This window comes from Poecilia formosa, unplaced genomic scaffold, assembly GCF_000485575.1.
Source record: "Poecilia formosa unplaced genomic scaffold, Poecilia_formosa-5.1.2 Scaffold45, whole genome shotgun sequence".
Lineage (NCBI taxonomy): Eukaryota > Metazoa > Chordata > Actinopteri > Cyprinodontiformes > Poeciliidae > Poecilia > Poecilia formosa.
In genome coordinates this window covers 1137184-1146229 of record NW_006799984.1, presented here as the reverse complement: position 1 = coordinate 1146229, position 9046 = coordinate 1137184, and the positions used below count along the sequence as shown (strand labels likewise).

General features: G+C 41.6%; 1 protein-coding gene across 1 annotated transcript; it reads right to left on the bottom strand.

Annotated features, from left to right (window-relative positions):
- Nucleotides 1–5265: 5265 nt before the first annotated feature.
- LOC103137963 (frizzled-8-like) lies at nucleotides 5266–9028 on the bottom strand. Its single transcript, XM_007551995.2, has one exon. It carries the CDS (start codon nucleotides 8585–8587, stop codon nucleotides 6845–6847), a length of 1743 nt encoding a protein of 580 aa, XP_007552057.1. The 5' UTR covers nucleotides 8588–9028; the 3' UTR covers nucleotides 5266–6844.
- Nucleotides 9029–9046: the final 18 nt, after the last annotated feature.

The window sequence follows — 9046 nt, the reverse complement described above, 5'->3', positions numbered from 1 at the left end:
CTGGATAACTGAATATCTGCTGCAACAGACACCCTGACCTGACCTTTGACCTTTCACATGACCACCTGAAGACCCCGAGACGGACAGATTCAGGTCAGAAAGGCTCAAATTACACAAAGACTTCTTCCCTCTAGGATTTATCCTCAGCTTAGCATGAAAGCAGACCTTTGCCTTTTGACTTATGAATGTCAGAAAGTAATCGACAGAGGATTATTAAAAGATCACATTACCACAAGTTTATTTATGATGAAGGGTTTTCTTAATTTAGGCATTATTCTGACAAAAAAAGGTCTGTGTTATATTTCATATTGTAAGACACCAGAATTTGCACAAAATTTTGTTTCTGTGTGTTTTAATACATATTGTTCTGCAAATTTAAGCAGATATTGATCAGATTCTGACTCAGCCTTCGTACCAAGTACATTTTACTTTTACCTGTTATATTTTTGGATAATTTCTTGTTAATTGTACTTGCTTAACAACATATTGAAGTAATGATACACTTGAATTCAAATTTAGGCTCATCTACCCACTTCAGTTTTTTTTTACTGTTAGTTCAACTTCACTTCTTATCACTTTATTTGCAGGAAAATTGTGGCTTATACTGCCACCTAGTGGCCGGTTAGCCAATAGAGGCTATTAAACTTAGAATTACTAATATTTTGAGGCGATTTAAAACAAAAACACGTGTAACAGATAAATAAACAAATTATACATATAGAAATTTTGCCTAAAATAAAATTAATAAGAATGATTACATTTAAAATCAAAGTAATAAAACTGCCTATACAAAGGGGTAAAATAAGGTTGTTGAACTCAAATTTAAACAGTTTTATGCTCTTAGCAATCCTACCATGGACTGGTGAATGATGACAAAAATAAGTTATATATTTTTAAAAAATCCTGATGTGTCAGATATAAAACTCTGAAACCAAGAGCTCGATTTGTGAGTTATGTTCTGGACGTCGATACATCAATCTTCCTCCCAGCTGGAGGTAATCCAACCTGCATCATCCTGAGGTGCAGCAGCGCTCTCTGATGTCATGAGTCAGGGAAGAAGGAGATTGGAAAAATGGAAAGGAAAAAGAACATCAGCAACCATCAGCACATCAGAGAGGATGTCAAAGGCATCCAGAGTATCGATCCCACAGCATGCTCCTCACCTCCGAGGCTGAGAGGTGGGTTAATCGGCCGGATGGAAGCCTGGGTGGTCCCTGGTGCCTCCAGCTCGCAGGATAAAATCCATTTTGTCTTCCCTTGATGTTCATGATGGAGGAGTAGCAGTGGGACCAGCAGAGTAATTGAGGAGCGTTGTGTTGATGAATACTGAATAGTTTTCAGTTATTGTGTTAACTGAAGCTGAAGAGTTTCCCTTTAGGGATCGTTTGGCTGCACTGCAGTCAACGATGCTGCATTTGATTATATTTAAATAGATAAAAAAGAGAGTATTTAAGTAGAACCTGTGGGGTTTTTTCTCTGCAAATGTTCCTTTCCTGCACCTGAGGGAAAACTAAACTCCAGAATGAACTACTTTTGAAGCCGTTAGGACAAATATAAGCTGTTGCACACGTCTAATCAGGACATTTGGCACAGCTTGTATATCTGGGAAGCCTTAGAGACAAATAAGGTCTTAACTTTTTATTTGTAGGTACAAGGAGAACTACATAAAATCTGGATTCTCCTCAGTGAATCATATTCATATTTTCCACCAGGAAAGCATCAGTCAGGTGGTTTTTAGTGCAGGACTCAACCAGCAACATTATAATATCAAACAGCTCCTTTTCATTTGCGATCTACCAAACACTTAAAGATAAGTCTAAAATAAAAAAAAAGAAATAAACAGGTTTCTTTTACAATGAAAATCAAAACGTCAGCATTCCTCCCCTGACATATAAAGTCATACTTGTCCACCTCTAGGTGGCGCTAGCTGCTAAACAAAGATGATCACATTATCAAACTGGGTTAAATAATTTGGTGCCACATGCAAGATTTTAATCACTGTCATCTTCTGCTGAGATAAAGTGATTAGTGAGTTATATTTACTCTATTTTGTTTACTTTAGTACTTTTTTTCTTACTTTGCATCAAAGAATCGGAGGGCAAGTAAATAAAAACTGTTTTAACTTACACACATTACCTACTCTCTCTGTAGGTGACACTTTGTTTTAATGCTTTTATTTGTGAAAAAGTGAGATTTGCAAATCAGTGTTTGTTATTCCCTAATACGCTTTTTACTTGTTTTCCATTTTCATAATCATTTTTATCACTTTGAATTGTCAGGATGTACTCAGATTCTTTCTATTTTTATCAGTCTGCATCATTTCTAAATTTTAAGGAATTTTTTGTAAGACTGCTTTTTACCTCTACTTTAGTATTTTATTAAAGTAACACTCGGTTATGATTATGATAAATTTGGCTGGCCAAATTGTTTAAGCTTTATAATGAAAATTAAGCTCACAAGGTTCCTACAATTTATCCAGTACCAATAAAAATCTGGTTGAGTTTACAGCTTGCAGCACTGTTATTGTATAGGATTTATTTTATAATACAAAAGATACTTATTATTATTATTTTGTTATTGCTCTACTTGTTTTATCAGAACAGGTTTATCTTGGATCTCAATGAGACATAAAGGTAAAATATAATTAAAAAATGAAATATGTAATTGTACGGTCTTGGTTACTGAGGTATGTTTATCTAAATTCATAAAGTATTACTTCATTGGAAAAGATTACATTTCTTTTATTTAAAAAAAAAAAGTTTGACAACTTGAGATTTTAATAAAATGAAACATTTTTAATGAGCTTGAATTAAACAAATACATTCTATATTAGTACATTTTGCACACGTAACATTAATTTAATAATTCCTAACAATGCATTTTCCCTTCCCGGGTCTTCTGGTTCATCCCTTCATGCCTTCAGGCGCCAACAAGCGAAGATCTTCTATCATGGCAGGACCTGTCACTTAGGTCTGTTTAAGTTAAACTGCGTTGTAAATCAGCCGTGACGTGACAATAGCAGTCTGTGAAAGCTGAAGACTTCCCACCCAGCTTCGTATACTCTGTGGAATGGTAACGTTCCAGTAGCTATGCGACCTTTAATGGCCCACATAAGCCATTCAGACATGTTAACATGATTTATTGTGAACTAATCGCTGTAGGACATCTAATTAGATCATTACACAGAGACTTCATTCATAAACAGCCTAATTGGAGCTAATGAAGAAGGAGCTGGATTCTCTGGGTTGCACCAACAGGAGCTGTCCAGGACGAGCGCCTCCTGAGCTGACAAGTCAGCGCTTTGTTTATGTTGGGAGGAGATGGATCAGGCATGACCTCTCAACCTGTTTCCTCTGTGGATTTCTTTTAGATGGGTGGGGGGCTTGAAGAAACATGCTCACGTCGCTGCCACTGGAGAATGGCACACACATGTGCAACGCTGGAAAAGAAAGCAGCATGCCTCGAGTTTAACAAGCGCAGACAGAGCAATTTGTTCTCATTGGAAGGTCCGACCCGCTGCAGATTCAGGAAGATAAACAGAATCACTAAAACAGACTTTTTAGATGATTTTATATACCTGCAGGTGACTTCACGGTCTCCTCTACTGTGTCTTACAAAATATTTTTCTTTATTCCTAAAATATGTAACAGCTTTTTAAAAATTGCAATCACAGGTTTTAATGTATTTTGTTGGGATTAAGTGGAATTGCAGTGGACAAATGTAAGTTTATTTAACAAACAAAAGCTCTGAAAAGTGTGGAGTGCATCTGCATTCAGGCTGCCTGAGTTCATTCTTCCTTTTTAGGAAAACATTTTGCTGTAATTAGAGCTGCATTAAAATAGGAGCACATGTGAACATATTTTGCAAGTTTGAACTCAGGCATGATCTGAATTTTGAATAATTCTTACACATATATATGGTTTGATCTAATGCAATGACATCTTTGTTGTGGAAGGTGAACTTTTACCCCAGCCTCAAGTCTTTTTCAACATCTAACAGGTCGTGTATTTAGATCCATCCATCTTCCACCTTTCCTGTCTCTGCCAAAGTAAAACATTCCCACAGCATAATGCTGCCAAGACCATATTTTACAGAGGAGGAGGTGATGAGCAGTTTTAGAGTTTATGATTTATGAAGAGCATAACTACTCGTGTTCTGTGACAAATCTCTGAAGTCTTCACCAAAAAGTTAGTCTTTATATAGAGACAGGGATTGATGGCACTTCAGGTTCTTAGTTTAAAAAAGGAGAAAATCATTGATCATTTTCTTTCAACATTAAATCTGTAGATACCCAATAAAACCAGTTGAAGCCTTTAGCAAGGCACTGCAAACGCTTCATTGGTTTTAATGGGAACACTTGATTTGACTAAAATTAAAGACTTGGATTGAATGTAATCTAATAAAAATAAATGTTTGTTTTCAACATCTTAACATCTGTTTTAAACTGAAATTATAGGAACAGAACCAAATTAAACGTTAGAGCATGCAATTTTTTTCCACCTTCAGTTTAACAAACAAACGAAAATACATTTCAGTTTCTTACAATTGCACCACAAGGTGGCAGCATAAGTTGATGAAAAGTTTCAACCTCATTAGGTTTATTTATGTTGCTCCATTAAGGCTTCCCACTGTCTTTTCTTTTGAGTTAATCTGAAAACTTTATTTTCTTCACTGTGAGACGATAAAAACCCCAATCTGATGCACACTTGTAACCGCTGGACACAAAACGTCTCCAGACCTCAAAGCACCACTGACTGACCGTGTTTTCCTGCAGAAGACTAACGGACCACACACTGATCGGGCCGTAATTACCTTTCCATACAGCACAGAGGGAGTCAGCCGGCCGGTTACAAGCCTGTCCCTCCAGTCTGACATCTTAATTAGAAGCCTGAGGCTCAAAGGGCTACAATGTAAATAATATATCGTATTTGGAGTCATTTAATCGTCTACCTAATGCATCCTTAAATAAGCAAAGTATATAAGTTTCTTTATTTTTGGAAGCTTTCATTTCACCAAAAGCAATTAAATCTGGACAACAAGAAATATGTTCCACTAGTATTTGTACACCTGTGTGAAACATGGAAAAAAAGCAGGAGATCATTTTACTTCAAAATGTACTTTTTTGAATGGAAACAGATGAGGAATTAATAGTAAATATGTATTTAAAAAGAAAACCATCTGCAGTTATTTTAATCAAATATTTACACCATTACAACAAATTAAAAACAACTCAAGCGTTTTGCAATAAAGCACAAGTAAAAAAGATCCATTAAAATCCTTTTTATTTTCAAAATAAAGTTTTCTATCAAAGTGGGAATTATACATATTTACAGTCTTGTGAAATTACATATACAAATATACAGAGTATGTACAGCAATAATTATATAAATACACTCTATACAAGCTGATGCAACCCGTATGAGGCAGTTTTAAGGCATTGAATGGATGGAGAGTGACAGCTCGGCTTTGGGCTGCTTCAAGCAGAGCGTTCTCATTCTGGATGTTTAAGACACAGCGGTTCTTCACAGTAGGAAGAAGAAGAGCCCCAGGTATAGCACACAGCCAGGGCCGGCCTGAGGAATAACCAATAGTGGACATGTTGACGAATGTGGCAGCTTAAAGAAAACCTTTACAGCTAGAAAGTTTTGGTAGCTGTCATAGTTTCAAGTTAAGTTAAAGATTTCTGCTGACTGTCAGAGAGAAAGTGAGTTAGTGAGAGAAATAATGTCTCGTTTTGTCATTGTGGCCACTGATTAAATCAGAAAGAGCAGCTAGCGTTTTCATCTACATGTTTTACTGAGCAGCTTGGTAAATGCACATTTAACCATTTCACTGGCACAATGGAGAATTAATGCAGAACTGGTAAAACATTATTAAAGTCTGTTGTTTCCAAGACTGCTGATGAACTAGTCTGACTGACTCTGACAAAAAGAAAACCTAAAAACACTCAAGCTGATCGATGAGTTTTAGCAATCAAGTGTCTGTAGATTCTTATTTTACTTTATCCAAATCTGATGCTGCAACATAAGTTAGGTTTGTATCTGATAAGATTTTGATTCAGTCTTTGCAGCCTGGTACAATATATAATAAATAAGATGAATTTAATTAACTGCTGGCTCATTAGTTAACTGTAAAACGTCTGTATTTGATGCAGGATGCAAAGAAAAATGAATAAAGAAAAGTTATTCAGCAGAGCTGAAGGATGTCATGCAAACATGGATGAATCCTGCATATTAATGTCATCAGTTGCATGCAGAGGTAGAGTGACTGTGTGAGTCTAAGCAGACTTTTTAATTATGACTATTAACATACAATCAGCCAACTGAAGACGTGACAACTTACCCAACCCAAATTGAAATGTTAAATTTCAGAAACATTTAAAGTTCACAATTTACAAACAGTGGGAGCATTTAAAAAAAAAAAGAAGTTTATACTTTACCCCCCTGCTTAGTCTGCTTATGCCTCTGGCCGGCTCTGGATGTATGCATTCATTTAATCCCAGATAAGACTCTGCATTCTTCAGGGCAGGTACATTGTTCTGCTGCTGCTGACAGGCTCATTATTTAAAGAGAAGCCATTAGGCGCTCATTAATGTGCTAATTACAACACGCTGATGGACAATCCCAACACAATTAGTCAGACCCCCCGCCCCCAAAGTTAAACCCGTACGTCATTTGGATAAGGCAAAGGAGCACGTGTTCAAACTCATCTCAGAACTTTTTTAATAACACAAGGGCCAATCCGTCATCTTGGAGTCTCAGTTTTTAATAATTTATCTAATAAAAATATTCCAAAGAGCGGGTTTTTACAGTTTTAGGCGTCCTTGCACCCTCAGCATCCGCGCTCAGACCCGGGACAGAGGCATTTGTTTGGGGCAGGACACTGAGCTGGCCGTCCCGGATCTCCAGGTCAGTCCGGTACTCACGTCGCTGTACATGGATCCCGCTGACGCTTTGCTCCCCCAGCAGCAGCGCGTGCAAAAAGTCCGCCAGGACTCCAGGGTTTTCCCTGACCAGATCCAGGCCCCCGAGGTGATCCCCACCAGGAGACACATGAAGTACTTCAGCATGAACACGGCATAGTCCGGCCTCTGCCTGCTGCGGTCCGTTACGCACGTACAGTTATGCGTAATCTCCCACGTCTGCCTGTTGTGCTGCTCGTAAAAGTAGCATGCCACTATGACGGTGGCCGGGACGGTGTAAAGAACCGTGAAAACGCCAATCCGGATCATAAGGCGCTCCAGTTTGTCAGTCTTGGTGCCGCCTTGCTTTATAACGCTCCGGATGCGGAAAAGGGAGACGAACCCGGCCAGAAGGAACATGGTGCCGATGAAGAGGTAGATGACCAGCGGGGCAAGCACAAACCCCCGCAGGTTATCCAGGTTCTGGTTCCCCACGTAGCAGATCCCAGCCACGGAGTCCCCGTCCACCGAGCTGAGCGCCAGAACCGTTATGGACTTCAGGCTGGGGATGAGCCAGGCGGCCAAGTGGAAGTACTGAGAATAGCTGGCGATCGCCTCGTTCCCCCACTTCATACCTGCCGCCAGGAACCAGGTGAGGGACAGAATCACCCACCAGATGGAGCTGGCCATGCCGAAGAAGTAGATGAGCAGGAAGACGATGGTGCAGAGCGCAGGACCCGTGGTCTCATAGTGGATGTGCTCTGCGCCGCTCTCCCTGCTGCAAGCCACTTCCTCATGTCCGACGATCAGCCTGACGATATATCCCACCGACACGAACATGTAGCAGGCAGAGAGGAAGATGATGGGCCGCTCCGGGTACTTGAACCTCTCCATGTCTATGAGGAAAGTTGCCACTGTTGCAAAAGTTGAGATGAAGCAGAGGACGGACCACAATCCGATCCAGAATGCCGTGAAAGTCCGCTCCTCCTGGGTGAAGTAGGGGTTGTGGCACGGCATGGCGCAGTTGGTGATCTGTCCGGTCTTGACGCGGTTGTGCAGCGGGTGGCCCTCCGCGGTCACGGGCACCATGGGCGCGCGGCAGAAGCAGCCCGTCTCGCAGGGAGACGCGGCAGGTTTGTGTTTTCCGGGGAAGCCTCGGCCGTAGCCGCTCTTCTTCTTGTTGTACGGCTTCAGCGGCCGGTTGGTCGGCTTGGCCAGCACGGGAGATGCGGTGGTGGTCTGGCTCCAGTTGTAGTCCATGCACAGGGTGTCCTGGTTGCCCTGTTCGGGCAGCAGGTCGCACCTCATCCGGTCCGGCCACGGGAAGCCGTACTGGCTCATGAGCGGCGCGCAGCCAGCCTTGGCCCGCTCACACACGCTCCTGCACGGCGGCAGCGGCTTCTTATAGTCCTCCAGACAGATCGGGGTGTACATGCTGCAGAGGAAGAAGCGCAGGTCCGGGGAGCACTTTATCTCCACCAGCGGCCAGAACTGGTGCACCTCCAGCCCGGCTTCGTCCTGGGTGTCGTGGTTGAACTGGTTGGGCATGTAGGTGTAGTTGTACCCGATTCCTTTGCACAGAGGGACGGATATCTCCTGGCACTGGAGCTCCTTGGCCGCCTTGCAGCGCGTTGAGTGCAGGATGAGGACAAACAGGACGCACCAACACGGGACGCGAACCTCCATCGTTGCCTTTTGTGCGCAATCAGTCCAGGACAAAACTGACAGAAAACTTGCGCTCTGCAAGGGAGTCCGGTTAATCCAGAAAGTCTGTCAAACTCATACTCAATCTCAGGAAGTCAGTGTGACTTTTCAGTCCACATAAACCCAAAAGGAAAACGTTACTGTCGCGTAATCCGGAGCTCCTGCCTGCCTCCTCGCTCTCCTTTGTGTCAGTGCTCGCCGTGTCTGTGCATGCATGCTCTGTGGCTGACAGGCGGGCTGCATTTTATATGAGGAGAAAGAGGACACTCCCCCCGTAGGGACAGGAAGGGAGTTCAAGTCAATCAGGAGTTCCTTCTGTAGGTGTTTGCTCAAAATGTTCACCCTGGAGGAAAGGGTTACGATCACTTTGTCCTTGTTTATGTTACGCAAAACGCTTTACAAGAAATCTCTCTCTCTCTCTCTCTCTCTCTCTCTCTCTCT

Bases quoted from the DNA above. Each gene is read 5' to 3' on its own strand.
- LOC103137963 (XM_007551995.2), bottom strand. From the start codon at position 8,587: ATGGAGGTTCGCGTCCCGTGTTGGTGCGTCCTGTTTGTCCTCATCCTG.